General features: G+C 33.8%; 2 protein-coding genes, 1 long non-coding RNA gene and 1 pseudogene across 4 annotated transcripts; 2 read left to right on the top strand and 2 right to left on the bottom strand.

Annotated features, from left to right (window-relative positions):
• Positions 1-290: 290 nt before the first annotated feature.
• Positions 291-976, bottom strand: LOC125608758. The gene is made up of 2 exons (XR_007339412.1): positions 620-976; positions 291-553 (listed from the first exon to the last, which is right to left on the bottom strand). It is a non-coding gene; the product is annotated as an uncharacterized LOC125608758 (long non-coding RNA).
• Positions 977-6,089: 5,113 nt separating this feature from the next.
• Positions 6,090-8,595, top strand: LOC106451791 (protein WVD2-like 3). 2 transcript variants are annotated; one of them, XM_013893767.3, is made up of 6 exons: positions 6,090-6,244; positions 6,990-7,438; positions 7,539-7,615; positions 7,707-7,800; positions 7,879-8,073; positions 8,171-8,595. In XM_013893767.3, the coding sequence occupies exons 1-6, from the start codon at positions 6,241-6,243 to the stop codon at positions 8,399-8,401; spliced, it is 1,050 nt and encodes a 349-aa protein (XP_013749221.1). In that variant the 5' UTR covers positions 6,090-6,240; the 3' UTR covers positions 8,402-8,595. The 2 variants fall into 2 exon arrangements, with proteins under 2 accessions (XP_013749221.1, XP_013749222.1); XM_013893768.3 differs by having other exon boundaries at positions 7,879-8,061.
• A 2,068-nt stretch (positions 8,596-10,663) lies between these two features.
• Positions 10,664-12,776, top strand: LOC106451790. Its single transcript, XM_013893766.3, has 6 exons — positions 10,664-11,112; positions 11,301-11,469; positions 11,652-11,828; positions 11,895-11,978; positions 12,067-12,148; positions 12,223-12,776. The coding sequence occupies exons 1-6, from the start codon at positions 10,787-10,789 to the stop codon at positions 12,648-12,650; spliced, it is 1,266 nt and encodes a 421-aa protein (XP_013749220.1). The 5' UTR covers positions 10,664-10,786; the 3' UTR covers positions 12,651-12,776.
• Positions 12,777-12,824: 48 nt separating this feature from the next.
• LOC106451789 lies at positions 12,825-16,699 on the bottom strand (annotated as a pseudogene).
• Positions 16,700-18,556: the final 1,857 nt, after the last annotated feature.

An 18,556-nucleotide genomic window follows, 5' to 3' on the forward strand; every position in this document is an offset into this window, starting at 1 on the left:
TGGTAGATGATTCAAAGTGACAATGATGAAACTATGATATCATTTGAATTGATATTCCACTCTTTTTCATGGTACTATGATTTTCAAAGAAACTTGTCAACAATTTTAATTTATGGATAAAGCAAGAAAATATTCAATATAATTAACAAAACATTACCTCCTCATCTCATAAATTAGTCGTAGTCACATCATACATGGCTTTTGAGTTTGGGATAATCTGCAAATATTGAGATAGTTAACAACTTCACAAGTGTAACAAGAAAATTTTAAACTTAATTTTTTTGATTATATAATATGTTTTAATAATATATATATAATTAAAAAAAAGCACTGAACACAACCTAAAATCAACATTCTTGCGTGTGAGGATCGCCTAAAATACAAGTACATATCCTTCACAATTATAAACATTTCACTTATATATATATATATAAACCTTGGTAAATTCTTCATTTCCAACGTGAAGCTCTTGTTGGATACATATCTTGATCTCTTGAAGAGTATCACCTTTGTGCAACACAAAGAGGAAGAGATCACCAAAAGCCTTCCAACCCTGCGAATTCAAAACATTTAGCTAATTGTTACCTCATCACCAAAGTTCCAGACGTATAATACTTACCAATGCATCACCAAGTTCAGCGGTAGATGATTCAATGTGACAAACTGGAACAACGATATCAGTTGAACTCTCAACTTCATGGACCTCTTCAGCTTGTAAGTTTGTCATACTCACATCTTTTATATACTCTGAGTTTGGGATAATCTAACAAAAAAGGAGATGAGATAGTAAACAAGTGCAATGATGGTATTTTGCAGGAAACAATAATTACACTTTCTACCGAGCAACATCATAGGTTAAAATTTTACCTCGACAATCTTGTGGTCAAGAATATTGCACAGCTTCAAATGAGAATCATAAAAAATGGTATTTCTTAGCATAGAAAAAAACTATTATATATCATTGTTAGCGTTATTGAAATTGATATGTCTACCTCAGCTATAATAAGTCCCCTCTCTATTATAGCAGTTTTATAAATGATATCGTCTTTAAACAATACTAGACCCTGATATGCGCGCCAGCACAGGTATAAATTTTCAGTTTTTGGTTATTTATTTAATTAAATGATAAATTTGTAATATTTGATGTATTATATTCACCAACTAAATATTTTTTGGCATTTTTAACCATTTATTTACGACAAATATTCAATATCATATAAAAAATTGAATAAATAGACGTAATTAGAGAATTGTAGACCATATATAAAAAACAATGGTTATTAATGTAAAATATAAAGAAATATTATATTATGACTTAGTATGGCATAAAAGATTATAAATCAGTTATACATGTTTAAAGGAAATACAATGATTTTTAAATTTCTATGAAAAACTAACATATAAAAAGGGCGATGAATTAGTCATCAAATTGTAAATAATTTCATAATTTTATTAATAATAAATTATTTATAGTCTTTGTTTTTTGTCAAGATAATTATTAAATGTCCATAACATTAATATGTTAAAAGCCGTATTATGAAAGCACATGTTATAACCGTTTTTTTTCCGGGAAGTGTAACAAAAAAAAAGTACCTTTAAGTCTTCGTTTTGTTTAAGTTCTGTGTCGGTAAAAGATTAAAAAAAATCTCTCTATCTTTTTCAATGTTCAATTTGAAGCTTATTATGCGAAAATCATACGCAAATATAGGCAATTGGTTGGAATCTCTATATCTTTATATTCTTACAAATTTTAAATTTATTGTTTCCTCTTCTGCAAGCAAATCAATTACCAAAGTAATAGATCAATTGGGTGGAATCAAATCTATTCTTATAGTTAGTGTAATTATGGTTACAGTTTCTGTATTTATTAGGTACATTAAAGATACGACATTGAAGATATTATGTTTTGATTAATAAAAGATATTGGTATTTTTTGAAGATAGTGTAATTATAGGTACATTGAAGATACGGCATTTACTCTCGAAAGACAGCTAGGATTTTTGGTATTTTTTGACATTAGATTTTTTGCAAAGTTTTGAAAACCGGACCGGACCGGCCGGTCGAACCGGTCTGACCGTGACTCGTTAAAGAAGCCGAGTCCGGTTTGGTTTAAAATCCGGATTTGAGAAAAACCGGTAAAACCGGCTAAAAACCAGTAAAACCGGTGACCCGGTTCAACTTTGAAACCCGGTTCAATAGAAATCAACATATAATTAATGTAATTTCAATTGTTATTAAAATATAATATTTCATAATTAATGTTTAGTTTTTACTATTTAATTAGTTTTCTAATTGATTCTTTTTTTTTAAGATATGTTTTTAAAAAATCTATTTTTGACTCTCATATTTTATTCTCATTTTTCTATATTCATAAAATTTAAGACTTTTAGTTGTAAAAATAAATAAATATGTAATTTAAATGGTCATTCATTTTTTTAATCAATTTTAGTTGATATAGTATTCACTTGTATATATAACTAAACTTATGATTATTATTTATTATCTAATTAATAAAAGTGAACATAGAACATATTATATGTAAAACTATATTTTAGGTCTACATAGTGTAAATATATGATTATTTTGATTTATTTATTTTTAAATAGAAAACCCGGTTGAACCGTCCGACCACTTACCAGTAGCTTTACCGAGTCGGTATCCGTTCCGGTTTTAAAAACATTGATTTTTTGTGAGTTGGCTATTTTCGTATTTTCTTCGGTTTCTAGCCCATTTGAGAAAGATATTGAACTTTATTTTTCTTTATTATGTCATTTATTTATTTTCTGCATCTTTGTTGTAGTAATAACTAAAAAAATGAACTAAGTAAGAAAACCTTTTAAGAAAAATTTGGCTAAAGATTTTCAATTTAAAAGCAGGAAAATGAAAAGAAAAAATACAAGTCTTGTCAGATCTTAGTGTTTGTCTAATCGGTGCACATAATTTCAGAAATCCACATAATAGAGTCTAACCCATTAAAATAAACCAAAAACTGTAAAATAGAGATTCGGGCCAATAGAATAAGCCCAGTTGATAAAATTGGGAGACCAAAGTGTAGCTTGAATCAGAGAACCAGTCAGAAGACATGTAAGTGGAGTGATCTACGGAAGAAGACGAGAGATCTAGTCGGTGATGAAGATGATTACGGAGCCGCTAGAGACGGTAATGAAAATAGCTAGAATTTCATCATGCGGGAGGAACGGGTGGGGTTTGAGTCTCGAGTAGCTTGAATCTGGTTACGGATAGTTCTGTCGATGGAGGAAACAATCGTTGCTGCAGATTTGAATGATTGCATGTGTCAACACAGTGTTTATGTTCAATAGCATCATAGGCAAAAGATAGATCCTGGAAATATTGTACGCTCTCAATAAAATTCCAAGGATTTGAATATCTTGTAACTGTTAACTGTGTTGTAGCATGTACATTATCATTAGTATGTTTACATTGATTTTGATTCTAATATTTTTTGAACCTTAATTATCACAATAGTAACTGATTTACTACATATACAACCTTTAACTTGACATTCTCGTTTCTTTTAGCAAAAAAAAAACATTTTCGTTTCCAGTGCTCCTAACAAATTTGTCTTTGTACCGTGAAACAGATTTAAAAGATATATGCAGTTTGCCGAATATTTATGTTTCATTTGTGGTTTGGAAATTCTAATAGAAAATTCCCAATCAATAACAACATGTCAATGCAAAGAACTATGATCAAACCGTGAAATTAATTATATTTAAATTAGCAGGCTAACAGGGATGTCCATATACATTTTCCAAACTAAAATATAATAGTTTCTGTAATTATTATTGTTTTTTTCTGTAACCTTCTTTTGGAATTATTATTATGGTTTGGCTATAGACAAATGGGACCGACCCACTTATTTGTTGGATAGTCTTTCTTTTACTCCACTCAGCGCATACCTCTTATCACACACAGCTCAATCATCCCACGTCTTCTAATTAATTTTCCTATAATACCCTTGAAGATTGAGTTTGACCACTGCATACACGAGGGCTTATGAGGAATATATACATAATGAGATGCTTATCTTAGAATTAAATTAATAAACAAGGGTGGTGGGAAGGGTTTTTCAACAAGGGTTTAGGTGTGGGATAATCAAAATCAAAGAGCAAATAATAAGATTGGATGCAATGCCAATAAAGATGTTATGTCTTTTCTATAATCACTTTATTTATATTTTAATTTATGGATTGATTCCTTGCCAAGTCCAAAAGCACGTTTTGAAACATAAAATTATTCGTGTGGAAATGCTTTTTATTTTCATAACTGCTTAAATGATTCTTGTTGAACAATGTTGTAATTCTGTTTTTTTTTTTTTGGTATGTTTGTAAAAAGTTTATCATCAATTCATATATTTAAGAAGACAATTCTTAGTAAATATATACGAATAGTGATGTGTTTGTATAAAACAAAGATTTGTGAATAAACAAAATATAACAGGTGTACTTTGACTACTTGCACCAAAATACTATAGATGTTTGTAGCCAAACTCAAAAATGGAGGTTGGAAATAATAGTTTGCTTTCTTGTCCCTTTGTGCTATCGTAATGATTGTCTGGTTATTTCAAAGCTGTTCACATATATAAGAAGAAGGTTGCATAATTGCTGAAAATACTTGCCCCACACTCCCTGAAAGTTATTCTGAACTAAATTACGATTAGAAACCAAATCGTTGTAGCTTAGTGATTTTGTTACGCGGAATGTTGGTGTACTTATAAATTATGAATCAGTATTTACAGATACACATTTTTACTTCTCAAAATGTAAATGGATTTATGTTGTCTACTGACTCTAGGTTCATCTTAAAAACTCTGTTTACGAAAAAAGTAACTGGAGTAATATGTTAAACTAGGTGTCTTGCCCGCATATGCGGGCTTAATCGTTTTACAAATATTTATTAGTTTATTTTTTATTAATTCAAAAATCAGCATAATAAATTATTATTTATGTTTTTAAAAAAATTAAATCAAATATATATATATATATGACAAAAATCTAATTAAATATATATGTTTAATTAAAATTTATTAAAGATAACATTGACTTTAACCACTGAATTTATTATAATTGTTTTATATTTTATTTTTAAATTTTATAATTGAAAAATATGTTTTAAGATAACAACACAATATATAAGAATTATATTATTTTTAAAAAAGTTAATATTATTAATAAAAATTTGTTTTTGATTATATAATTAATTATATATAAAATTCATTAAGGTATTATAGATATTAACCGCTCTAACTTTTAACATGAGAGCTCGATTCCAAAAATTTGCTTCGCAAACAATTGTATAGTTAATTAAAATTTATTAAAGATAACATTAACTTTAACCACTGAATTTATTATAATTGTTCTATATTTTATAATTGAAAAATATGTTTTAAGATAACAACACAATATATACGAATTATCTTATTTTTAAAAAGTTAATATTATTAATAAAAATTCGTTTTTGATTATATAATTAATTATATATAAAATTCATTAAAGGTATTATAGATATTAACCGCTCTAACTTTTAATGTGAGAGCTCAATTACAAAAATTTACTTCGCAAATAATAGTATAGATTAACTAATATCAATTTATGGATGTATATTTATCATAAAAATATTTTAGAAGTAATATAATTTTGTTTGAATTTATGTATATTAATAATATGATATTTTCTTTATAAAAACATTCTTTTGTAAATAAATGATAAAAACATAAATACACAATATATAAATACTATAATATAATTTATTAGCTTCTGTGTGTTCTATAGTGTGTGGCTTATAAATTGATTCCATATTAGTCATTTCACAACAAATTCAATATTCTGTATTGTTGGAGTTTGGTAATGAAAATAGTTCAACAATCATCCAAAGATGCAAACCATCAACACGAATATTTGTGTTTTATTTACCAACCAACATTACTTAAGATAAATAAAAACACTTTCCTTTTCCTTCAAATTATTTGTGAGGTAGTCTATTAAAATTAATATCTAGTAAACCCCAAGCTTTTTTATGTTTAAAAAACAAATGTTAATAGTGGAGCACTAAAAGACGGTGTCAAGTAACGGCGTTAGCACCGACGGGAAAGGAAGTGGTATAAAATGCACACCAACAACATAAATTGCATAGTATTCATCATTCTCAGAAGTCACAAACAAACACACACAAGAGAGATAAAAGAGCAGTTACAAGATTCTCTCGCCTGTCACGAGAACAATGGGTGAGCAATACAATCTTTTACTTCGATTTCATCTATGTCTTCCTTATTTGTTGATTGAGATTGATGATCATAGTTTCATAGAGGTCACTTCCTCATCTGAGATATATTTTTTTGATTCTTGACATTTTCAAGATTTTTTTTTGGAAAAATCGCTCTGAAATGAAGGCAACTTGAGGTTCTTAGCTGCATGTTCATTTTTATTTAAATGCAGGAATCATCGGCTTGTTTAACAACTAATATTTGACTTTCTTATTGTTATATTTGGTTTTCATGTTTAATGTTTTGCTTAATTAAAACTTAGTTTGAAAATATTGACAATGAAAGTCCCAAAGTTTATGTTTGGTCCAAGCCATGATGAACAAAGCATCTTCTCTTCGTTGATCTTTTCTTGACTATGAAAAGGAGTTTGGCCGTGCCCGTGTGTACAGTTCAATTTATCTTTTAGAGAAATTGAAAGTTCATTGATTATTGTTATTATATTTGTATGCTTGATTATGCTTTAGAATACTATATTGTTTTCCTTCAAAACAAAAGCTGTATTCGTCTTTGAGGTCCCACGTTTGGTTAGCCTAATGCTTTTTAAGAGAATAATTTAGATGGTTAGTTGAATTCTTGGTCATCATTTGTAGCTAAGCATACTTTAGTTATTATACTATATAACCAAAATTGAGTTGTATTTTGTCTGTGATTTTAAGGAGCTATATTGAACCATATTAGATACTTTATCTTTTTGGTCTTGTGACAGATATCTGTATGGACAAGGAGCCAGATGGTGTGGTGGTCTATGCTAATGGTGATTCTTGTAACCCAATCCAAGAAAATGTTTCTGTACTGCCTCCCTTAGATTCAGTACCAAGCGATGAAGCCAATGGAAATACAGAGCTTCTATCTACAGAAGAGAGCATAGAAGTAAAAGAATACGATGTTAAGGAGTGTACTAATGAGATTCCAGTTGCTAAGCCTTTGGAAGATGGCAATATGGAGATGGCTACCTTGAGAAAAGACGCTAAGTCGGTAAACAAGTCTGTTTTGCATGCAAAACATGTTTCTAAACCAGGTCGTGGGAGTAATAAAATAAGGAACACTGTTCCACAGCCATTTGCTTTAGCTACTGCAAAGCGTGCTTCATCTGCTACCCGTGAGTCTCATGAAGTAGCAGATATGTACAGTAAAATACAAAAGCAGGTTATAAAGGTCAGGATTTTATGTTATTATAAGCCTATATATACTCTCTTGAATTCACAGTTTCTTTTCTAGCTTAGCCATAATGACTATGGACTTATTGCGACTGTAGGTACCAAGGAAACCATTGCAGCCAAAGAACAAGAAGCTCTCTGATGAGGAAGAAGATTCTTGCTCTGTTGCTTCTTAGTATGTTTTTTTTTCTCATCAAGATTAGTTTCTTGTTAACTTACTATTGCCTAAAGCGTTTCTATACTGAACATTTGATTATTGTTGAAAGTGCCACGTCAGCTGCAAAGTCTGCTAAATCAAGAACCATTGTCACTGCAGCTCCTTCGTTTCGATCCACCGAGCGTGCAGAGAAGAGGAAGGAGGTAGACATAATATTCCATTTTTCTGTTTTCTTATAATACATTTTGCACTGGCTTTAAAAGTTGATTGGTGTTCTTTAGTTCTATACAAAACTAGAAGAGAAACACCAAGCCATGGAGGCAGAGAAAACGCAGAGCGAAGCAAGGAACAAGGAAGAGAACGATGCAGCATTGAGGCAATTAAGAAAGAGTTTGATGTTCAAAGCAAACCCAATGCCTAACTTCTACCATGAAGGGCCTCCTCCAAAGGTTGAACTTAAGAAGGTAACACACAAGGTTGTCTACAACATTCAGAAAAAAATAGACGTTACCATTAAACTTTTAAAACCCTTTTTGAGTTGTTAACTAATAATACTCATTATGATTGTTACAGCCTCCTCCAACTCGAGCAAAGTCGCCAAAACTAGGGCGTAGAAACACAAAAGAAGGGAACAGATCCAAAGGAGTTTCGAGGCGCCATGAAACTCGAAAGACTTTAATAGTGATCGCTAAAGAAGACAGTGATGATGCAACCACACAGAAATCTGACCAGATAAACCAGTTTGCTGCAGAGGAAGTGAACCGAAATTTGAAACCGGAACCGGAGACTGCTTTTGCTTGCTAAACAGTCTTTTGGTAACAAGGAACTGAGAGTGGTGTTGTTTCTGTTGTGAGAATGTGTGGGATGGTTTGTGCTTTTTAAATTATTTTAACTTATGATTTGAAATGTAAATGTGTGTAACTTAATGTTATTTATGTTGTGTTTAATTATGAATGTGTGTACACATAAAAGCATGAATCTTTCCTGTTGAGCTTGTAGACGCTTCCTGTTAAGTTAACTTATCGAAAACCCATAGTATTTCAATAATTTTATTATATATAAGGTAAGTTGTTTGATCAAAGCTCTCATTATTGGTGGGAAGTTGGTGGATGAAATGAACTGGTTGTTATTCCTTATTAATCATTGTTTTGTTGTTTAAGTATCTTATCAACATGTTGCAACTTGCAACTTTATATATCAGGTTATTTAAAATTCATTAAAAAGAAATGCTTGTGAAATAATTTAGAATGTAAAAGAATAGTTTGTGTTATTGATTCTTTTAGCAATCGCCTATATTTATACAAAGCAAAAGGTCCTAACGAGATAAGAATGAGGACAAGTTACATCATTATCTTAGTCTAAATAGGAATTAGTAGGAGTTATCCTAATCCATAACTCATTAGCTTGCAACTCTGGAAAATAAGATTAAAAGACGAGTTATTCTTGGGTTCACCCCCTAGGGTGAACCTATAGGTTCACCAACCAATAAGATTTAGTTATTTCAAATCCGATATCTTTTCAAAAAGGAAACAAAATATTGTCAAATTATATTACGTTTTTAAAATTAAAAAAATATAAATAAATAAAAATAATAGTAGTTGCAAAAAAAAGGTTTTAAAAAAAAAATTAATACCATAAACAAAACACTAAACTCTAAATCTAAACCCTAAACCCTTTGGTAAACCCTAAACCCTTTGATAAATTTTAAATTCTTGAATTTAAAAAAAATATTTTTAACACAATCAACAAAACACTAAACCCTAAATCCTAATCCTAAACCCTAAACCCTTGGGTAAACCCTAAACCCTTGGGTAAATCTTAAACCTTTGGATAAATCGAAAACTCTTGGATCAAATCTTAAACTTTAAGATTTATGATTTATTCAAGAGTTTGGGGTTTACCTAAAAGTTTAGGGTTTAGGGTTTAATATTTGTTGGCAGCGTTAAAAATACTTTTGAAAAACAAATTCATTTTTTTTTGCGATTAAAAAATCTTCTTTTTGTGATTAATACAATTTTTATTTTAAAAATATAATATAATTCGATAATATTTTGTTTCCTTTTTTAAAAGATACTGAATCTAAAATGACACAATACTATTGGTTGGTGAACCTATAGGTTCACCTAGGGGTGAACCCAAGAATAAGTCTTAAAAGACATTGAAAGTGAAAAAAACAGATTTGAGTGCATGGCCAAATAAAGAGAAGTGCTCTTTTGTCTTTCAGAGGATTGACCCGAGTTGTAATGGGGGTAGTTGGGTCGTAACTTTTTCTTGCACAATCGAGGTTTCATAATGGACTAGGTCTGATTAATGGGCCTAAGTAAAAGAGATTCGTGAATGATATGTGGCGCAGCGGATGGTGGCAGGCTGAGTGAGGCACTGACGAATCTATAAGATCTAACACTGACAAAAACATGTTGCAGCAAATCGGTTACAGTCATTGTCCAAATTATATCTCCACGTGTTGCGATTCTGAATAACCTCATGTTCACGTGATCCTCACTTTCTCATCTTCTAATTTCTCACCCTCTCATTTATTGTTGTTTCAACTTCAAAATATGCCCGTCAAACTTTTTGTGAGGTAAAACTGTTTTTGTTTTTTCAAAAAGAAACATTTGTTTACTCATTTTTCTTCTTCTCTACGGGAAACTTATCCACTATTTAAGGTATCATATACTAGAAAACAAATCTTATATATATATGCACCACATATTAAGGTATCATATACTAGAAAACAAATCTTATATATATATATGCACCACATATTAATAGATGTGATAAATAATACTTTTGTTCAAACATACTTGAAATGTCTACCTGTTTGTTACTTTCAAAAAAAAAAAAAAGTGTGAACCACACAACCTTTTTAAGAGTAAGCTATCCACTGTGGATTAAACCAAAAGTTATCCTTATCCAAAGTGCAGAACACGCGCCTATATTGACGCGTGAGACACATGTTGTATATTTCAGAAACGAAACGAGAAAGCCACGTCAACGCCAGTGTGCTGTTCCTATCACTACTTACATACAAATCTCTATCACCCGCCAACGTCTTCTCGACACATTTATTAATTTCTCTTTCTGTAATCAGCCTAAAATTAAATTAATTTAAAATAAAAAAGGCGGAACAATTAAAATTATCTTGGTAGAATCTCTTTGCTCGCTGCTTTCCCGTCGATTGGTTCTTCGATGGACGAATCATCTTATCGTAACCTCACGGACTTCCTCCGGAGAAGCTCTGTTACAGAGACATTGGTGGACATCTTGCTATGCTCAGTTCCTCCTATCATGATCGGGCTTTTGATTGGCTGGTCTTGGCGTCCGAGGTGGACCGGTTTGGTTTATCTAGGTCTCCGTTCTAAGCTCCGTTTTCTATGCACTGTTCCGCCCGGTTTCGGAGCTCGCCGTGTTTGGCTTGCTTTCACCGCTCTCTCACTGTGTCGCACTTTCTGGTCAAGGCTCGGTTCGAGTGACAAGAAACCAGAAGATAGTGGTGAAACAGAAGCTATCTCAAGGTTACTCTCCATGAAGAAATCAATATGTTCTTTTGAGTTTCTTTTTTTTTTTGTTCACTATATATATGTTCTTTGAGTTTATGTAGGCTTTTGATATTCTCTTGAGATTTGAATATAGAGTTAATTTTAGATGGTCATGGCTTTTCAGATAATTGATTTGTTATTTTGTTGTGGTAATGGATTTGCAGAGTTAGTGATAAAGAAGATACAGAGAAAGAGCAGGAGATTGTGAGAGAGAAGGATCTAGAGCATTTGCTGCATCTGCTTGAAGCTGAAAATGCTAATATGGAGTGGCAATCTATGATGGACAAGTCTACTCCCAATATGAACTACCAGGCCTGGCGACATGAGCCTCAGGTTATCTCTGTTTCTTGGGGTTGCAACTGAAGGAACAAGTCAATTTATTATTCTCTGATGCATTAAGCTTATAAGTATTACATTGTACCTGAAACTTGTTTTTGAAGCAGTTCATGGGAAAAGGGTTCTGTGACAAAATATGTTTTTAGTTCCCTGAAAGGCTATATTATTTTTTTTTTCAGACAGGGCCTGTTGTTTATCGTAGTCGGACTGTTTTTGAGGACGCAACTCCAGACATTGTTAGGGATTTCTTCTGGGACGACGAGTTTCGACCTAAATGGGATCCTATGCTTGCTTACTTCAAAACATTGGAGGAAGATCCTCAGACAGGAACAACTATTGTTCACTGGATTAAAAAGGTATTTCTGTGCTTTGCTATTGTTGTTAATATATCTTCCCAGTTGCTAATGTCTTTCCTCTGCCAGTTTCCGTTTTTCTGTAGTGACCGGGAATACATCATTGGCCGGAGAATATGGGAATCTGGAAACAAGTATTATGCTGTGACTAAGGTAATATATATCATGGATCAAAATATATATATATATCTCCCTTAGTTTGGAACATCAGAACGCTCATCTGGTACTGATACATTTGTAGGGAGTACCGTATCCAGCTCTACCAAAGCGTGATAAACCGAGGCGAGTTGAGATTTATTTCTCAAGTTGGATCATCAAAGCGGGTAAGTTGGTTTTACAAACTGCAAGTTTCCCTTTCGTCGCGTTTGAGTCTAAGCGGAATGCTTTTAAAATGCAGTTGAATCTCGAAAAGGGGATGGACAAATGTCAGCTTGCGAAGTCTCTCTTGTCCACTGCGAAGACATGGGAATCCCAAAAGACGTAGCAAAGTTGGGAGTCCGTCATGGCATGTGGGGAGCCGTCAAAAAGCTAAACTCCGGGTTAAGGTCTTACCAAACCGCTAGAAAAGCAGGGGCGGCTCTGTCAAGGAGCGCGCAAATTGCGAGAATCACTACGAAACTGAACATGGATGTGGCTGAAATATCGAGGGTAGATGAAGAAGAGAGAGGGAGAGACATGGAGAACGCAAGGAGGCCAAAGGATCAGTTCAGTGTAGATTGGAAGTTGATCGTTGTAGGAGGAGTTGCACTGGCGTGTGGGCTTCATTCAAGTGCTATTGGCAAGGCCTTAATGTTTGGAGCTGGGCAGAGACTTGCTCGTAGGTGAAATCATTGTCGTCATTCATATTATGATGTGTTTCCATGGAGAATTCTTTAGCACAGCACAGAAAAAAAAAACAAAACAATTTAGTTATATGCATTCATTTATGGGTAATGTTTTTTCTTGCAACTACTTGAGAAGAGCATATCTATCGTTGCAGGCATAGTAAAGAGTGAAATCTGAACAAACGGATGAAACTTGGTCAAAAGCATATCATGTAATAACGGTTTAAGACTATGGAACTTATTGGACATAGCCCAACCTTGTTATCAAACCCGAGACAACCTTTTACACATCTATTTAGCAGTTAGCTCTCAATTTTATTTCCCTTTGTTTTTCAGCGCTGATATTCAATGTTTTGATGCTGCAGACGAACTTTCTTGTCTATGTACATCTTCTGATTTGGTTTGAAGATCCTCTGCGTATGGTACAAAATCAACACCAAATCTTGTTTTCGATTCATCTGAATCCCAATCCTCATCGTCTATTTCAGAAACTTCTCCTTCTGCCAGAATATCAGCTTCTTCCCCTTCTCCATATGTCTCTGAATATGCATCCTCTTCTTCTTCTTCTTCCTACAAGCCAGAATAGCACCAAGCCGTGTGAGACCTTAATATACACAATCTTATGATGATGAAAACCAGAATACGTACGTCTGTTTCTTCTGTCTCCTCATCGCTAGAAGCATAAGCCACATCAAGCTTATTATATAACTCTTCATCTCCGTTGTCTGCTATCTTCTCCATTTGTTCCTGATAAATTGGTTGCAAAGACTTGTGTTAGTCTACCATTACATAACGAATTGCATTCTTTTGTTCAATCAATGAATGATAAAAGGGTAGAGCCATTACAAGTTCCGCTCTCAGCTGTTCTGCTCTTGCATGCATTGCCGAAATGTGTTTTATAAGTCCCTGTTGACATGCAAACAGAACAAAGATTAGCTGAAGTTCCAAATAAGAAGGCAAATAATGTATCTTCTGCCAAGGAACCTCGCGCCTTTGGAGTTCAATGGAACGTGCTAAAGCCTTCCTCTTTGTCAAAAGGTTCTTCGGCCTCAACATGGGCGGACGCTTATAGTCTTTTCCTCTATACACGATGATGGCATATCCTTTAGAGACCTTGTCTATTGAAACCAAGATACCGCCACTCTCGGCTTCAAGTGCTAATGCCACTTTCTTTACAACCTCAAAAGTTTTAGCCTTCACGATTATTTTGACCAGCTCTCGGTATTTCCAGTGCAGGTGCATGTTCTCCACGGTGCCATCAAACACTCCTCGCCTACCTGAAGCAGTAGTTTCAAGTAAGTGTCCTCGAATGTATGCAACATCTGTTATTGATAGTTTTACCTAGAAGTAAGAAAGCTTTCATCTTCAAACCGAGCTTGCGGAACATAAACCTCTCTTCATCAGTTATGCTTTCTAGGTCTGCTCTCTGCTCTGCTGGATGTAGACACTCTTCCACCTTAGCCAAACCACGTTCAGCTTTCAAGAGCTTTCTCTCTGCCTAAAACCGAAAGAAAACAATCTAATTAGTTCAAGGAACCACTCTTCAACACATGCTAAGTTTAGAGAACTCACAAAAGCAAGTTTCTTTTCCAGCTTCCTGACAAGATTCTCATGCCTCAGTTTCTCAACCTCGTGTTTCACTTCTTCTGCATGATGACCATCATCCAGATTCTTTCCCCACTTGCCAGTCGCGTCAAGAGTTTCACCAAGGGTACCAGCAGAAACAAGTTTATTACTAGGTTCTGTACTTGGGACAATCAGAGCCGATGATCCTCTTAAACGTGCCTCTTCTTCTTCGTCTTGTAAACTCCTTACAAACTTCTCTTGCTCCACCAATGCCTCAGCTACTTCTCGTGACAAAAAGTTCTTCCCTCTGTAGAAAACCAAGTAGTCTTTGTTCCTAGAGAGCAGTATCCCTCCTGTCAATTTCTGCAGTTACTTACCAACAACATGATTATCAAATGCTCAGCTTCAAATGCAGATAAAAGACAAGAAGAAATATTATAGAATAGACAATTCAAACTTTTTCTTAATTCTCCTCAGTTTCCAGCAAACTCTTCTCGAAAAGGATTACATGCCATAACTTTACTTGTACAAGTCTAAATACACAAAGTATTTTTCCATAATAACGAGTTAATCAGCAGAGATGGTTGTCATTACCTTGAGCTCTTCAGCCATTCTCTCACTAGTGGTCAGTTGTACACCACGTTTAATGGCAATCTTTGCAAGCATACTCTTTTCCCATAACGTAACCATTGCTGTCGCCAAGCCTTGGAGCTGCCTACTTCGACCTAGAAATCAAAAGGAAACTCCTACTCTTGAAAAGATTCTATCAGACTCCTCAAAATATAGAAACTTACCTAAAGCAAAGTGTGGAGGGAGAAATCTAGCAAGTCTTCTCAAAGCTGTTGCCTCCTTAGGTCCAAGAGATGATCTAACTCCATAAGGAAGTATCCTAAAAGGAGGTTCGTAACCAGGAACGGCGCCTGGAAGCAAATCAGCATCTATAGGTAATGGATGATCTCCAGTCCAGTCCTTGAACCTAGGACCAAGACCATCTAACAGTTCTTCAATTTCATCTTCGTATTCTACTTCTGGTTCCTGGTCTTTCTTTTCCACACTAGTTGTTTCCTCGTCTCGCTGAGGAAGAAGCACTTCTTCATCTCTACTTTCCACCACACTAGTAGTTGCAGGTAAGGAAGAAGGTGACGGCTTCTCCTCTCTTTTTTGCTTGTTCCATTTTCCTGCTGGAAGCTCATAACTAACACCTCTGTACAAAGAGATGGAAGTCCCTGACCTCCAAATCACCAAACCACCAGTCTTTCTCTGCAACAGAGAGAGAGCATTTGACAAAGGTTCGCAGACAAGAGACAAGCCTACTCTTACTAGGGAGTACATAAGAGCCAAACCTCTAATGTCTCATGCATCTTCGTCATGTTAAGCGCGCTTGCTCCTTCAATCTTCAACCTCACAATCTCTGCGCTCTTCCACTTCTCCTGAACCGCATCCACCACCACCTGAGTCACACCCGCTCCCCGGATCTTCATCTTGCTCGCCGTCCTAAACGTCAGATTCCTCAACCTCCTCAGCTCCGACTCCGGAAGAGTCATTTCCGCAAGAGAGTATCTACTCTCCTTCTTGGCAGTCCACTCAGACTCCAACTCTTTCCTCTTCTCAGCACTTATCTTCTCCCAAGGAAACCCAACTTCTCCAAGAACCGACTCCTCACTGAACCCACCTCTCGTGTCCGGTAACATCCCTTCCTCAACGTAGAATATATCCTCCACTGACCCTTTCTCAATCCTTCTCTCTTGCTCAATCTCCTTACTATCATCACCTTCCATGTATCCGTACTTTCTCAACTTCTCCACAATCTTCTCCATTGTAACGCCATCACCATCTCTACTAACGGAATCACCACTCGTGAATCTACCTTCTTTTCTGTAATTCACAACTATCTTCGGAGGCTTAGGTTGATTCCGTTTCTGACTTCTGTTCCAATTCTCTAACCACTCAGCGTTACTAGCCTTTACCTTGCTTACAGGAGAAAGGCTAAACCTTTTCGATTGAGTTTGATCACTAGAGCCGATACTCGCGTTACGGGTCGGTGTTAGAATCGAAAAACCGTTGTACCTTAAGAAACGGAAGCAGAAGGAGCTTTGGAACGAGTGTACAAGCTTCGTCCTCGTGAGAATGCTTGGGCAAAACTGGCGACTGGGTTTCATCGTCATCGCTGAGCTTTTAAATGTACGCGAGAGTGATGGTTTCAATCACAGAGAAAGGTTTAAGCTTTAGCGGATTCATTGCCGCCGCTAAGCTATGGCTATGTGATTATCCATGGCGGGCAAAAGGATGGGAGATGGGAGATACGCTAATCTTAAAGGGTTGTTTGGATACAAGTCTTTCGTTAAACCTAACCCAGTCAGAGGAGATGGGCTTATCTTAAAAGAAAGTCTGGCTAAAATGAGCCTCAGTTCGGAGACGGCGCCGGTTCGGTTACCACGACCAAAGCAGAAAATTTCCTAAATTTATCGGGAAAATGGCTTTTTGTTTCATTTTCTTAACAACACCAAGAAATATAAATAGAAATAGAAAGCATATAGTATGGTATATGAAATGTCGTTCTTTGTATCTAGAAAATAAACAAAGCTCTTAAAGAAGTAAACTACGCCTTACATAATATGGGCCCATGAGTTTTGGTTAGGCTTTTGGATCTGCTAATGTATCAGGTTTTCAAATTCTATGGCTCATTCTGTCATTTCGAAAGTTTGAATTTAGTTTAAAGAAAAACAGAATTCAGACGCGGATAAATTTTTCTTTTAAACGTCCCTTTAACTATGCTATTACAACTACGAAAAATATCAAATACACGATTTTACAGTTGATAATTCTATTACTTTATTTTATGGCTGACAATTAGATCTATTACTTTATGAGAATTCATGTTTGACTACACTATTTCAAACCACCATATGCGATCCATGTTTGATACACTTTGTACTATGTTGAAGATCTCATGTAACATTTTGTTTCACAATCAGCATAATTTGCATTTTTGTGGGTTTGAATCTCAGATTTCATAGCGTAGAAACATTAATAGAAGTCAAAAGAATTTATTTCTAGCCATTAAAAAATCATTGGACTAAGGAGACTTCCAAACGTTACACATGATGTGGATAAATTCATGGAGGTCAAAAGAGTTTGTTTCTAGCCATTTAAAATCAGAATTTGAAAATTCACTTCTTTGACTATCTTTAAAATGAAACAATATTTTTGTTGAATTCAAATGAACATTTCAGATTTTTTCCGAATGATTTTTTCAATACTACTAAACACGGAATACCTATAAGCATTTTCATATTTATTGTTTGTGTAGTTTGGTTCTTTTATTATGTTTATACATTTTACGGTTAGTATTGTATCAGAAATTAATCAGTAAAACATATGGCATTGTATTAGTTTTTTTTTCTCTTTTTTTTTTCACAAAAAATGAAAGGGTGAATTTGCGAACTAACCAAATTCTCATAAAATTAAGAATATAACATTGATTTTGACATAATTAAATCCATAACAATGTTGACAATTTTTATCCGGTATTACCCATTTTATTTTCAAGTTTCCGGTGAGAGAGAGAAAGAAAATAATATCGTTGACGATTAAGAAGATCTATGGATCGAACAAGATAAAAATTACAATATTGAAAGTTAAATGATGCATATAAAATGACGATACTTAACTAATTACCACATACAGAAGTTCTATTTCTTAAACAGAAGATGGAAGAACAACGATGCAGACGACAAACAATGATGAAGACAAAATAAAAAGTTTACTTTTCATGTAGAATACATAGTATAGATTCTCTACAAATAGATGTTCTATTCCATTTATATACGTAAGTAATAAAATTAAACATCATATAAAATAGTATGTAAAGTTAATTAATAGAAACTCTATAAATATTATAATCATAAACCTTACTTCAAATTCTAATCCAATCCAACCTTCTAAATACTAAATCTTATTAACATAAAAATAAAAAAATAAAAAAGAAAAGAAAGAAGAAATGTAACTAGTAGAGAAGAAAGAGAAAAAAATATAGTATACAAAAATATTATTTTGACTTTTTAGCTAATTTGTGAATTTTTTTTATTTTTTAGCAACAAACTAGTTTGTGAATTATAACAAAGTTTTTGGTGGCTACCGGATCTAATTTACCAAAATGAGAAATGTACTTTCAGAAAAGAAAAGAAAAACCAATAAGATATAGACTTCGAATGGTAACCAGCTTCCCGTCCATCCCGCAATTACAGTAACAAAATTTTTTATATATACATTATATGATTTATATTTATACATTTTTATAACTGTTAGAACCGCACCGCAATTAAACCGCTTGTCTCGCAC

This window comes from Brassica napus, chromosome A5 (assembly GCF_020379485.1).
Source record: "Brassica napus cultivar Da-Ae chromosome A5, Da-Ae, whole genome shotgun sequence".
In the NCBI taxonomy this organism is placed as follows: Eukaryota; Viridiplantae; Streptophyta; class Magnoliopsida; order Brassicales; family Brassicaceae; genus Brassica; species Brassica napus.